Source organism: Penaeus monodon, chromosome 20, assembly GCF_015228065.2.
Source record: "Penaeus monodon isolate SGIC_2016 chromosome 20, NSTDA_Pmon_1, whole genome shotgun sequence".
NCBI lineage: Eukaryota > Metazoa > Arthropoda > Malacostraca > Decapoda > Penaeidae > Penaeus > Penaeus monodon.
The window spans coordinates 30,843,667-30,844,150 of record NC_051405.1 but is presented as its reverse complement, the minus strand read 5'-3'; the positions used below and the strand labels follow the sequence as shown (position 1 = coordinate 30,844,150).

Below are 484 nucleotides of genomic sequence, written 5' to 3'. Positions count from 1 at the left end.
GTTGCATCTTGTTTAGTAGTCAGGTGTAACAGAGGGAATGAAAGAAGAAGTTAAATAAGATTAATATAAAAGGAAGTTCATAAATGTATAAATGCAACTCTTCCAGGACCTTCTTACAACAGAGTCAACTGTGTCCCAAGCACCTCTCACAGTACAGGCACACAAGAGTGAGTTAGCATGCCTCAGTGTGAACAGAGAAGGGACCCTGCTTGCGACAGCATCACACAAGGGCACGCTTATTAGGGTGTGGGACACTGCCAGGCGTGTTTTGCTGGCAGAATTACGGAGGGGTTCAGACCCTGCAACATTATATTGGTAAGTACTCCATATTTTCTTGGCTTGTCTTTTGATAGTAATATTGATGTGTGATATTTGTATCAAGTTTCCATAGTTATTAATAATCTCAACAGTATTGTGGTCTATTGATATTTGACATTTATATTCAATTGTTTAACATCCAGGTAGTGAGAGGTAGCATCCTTGA

The 484-nt window shown here is 39.7% G+C and overlaps 1 protein-coding gene across 1 annotated transcript in view; it reads left to right on the top strand.

Annotated features, from left to right (window-relative positions):
- LOC119585765 (WD repeat domain phosphoinositide-interacting protein 4-like) overlaps positions 1 to 484 on the top strand; it is a 10,415-nt gene that overhangs the window by 8,928 nt on the left and 1,003 nt on the right. Inside the window, exon 6 of the mRNA XM_037934476.1 lies at positions 107 to 315. Within this exon, the coding sequence (XP_037790404.1) occupies positions 107 to 315 (209 nt within the window). The remainder of the gene's footprint in view (positions 1 to 106; positions 316 to 484) is intronic.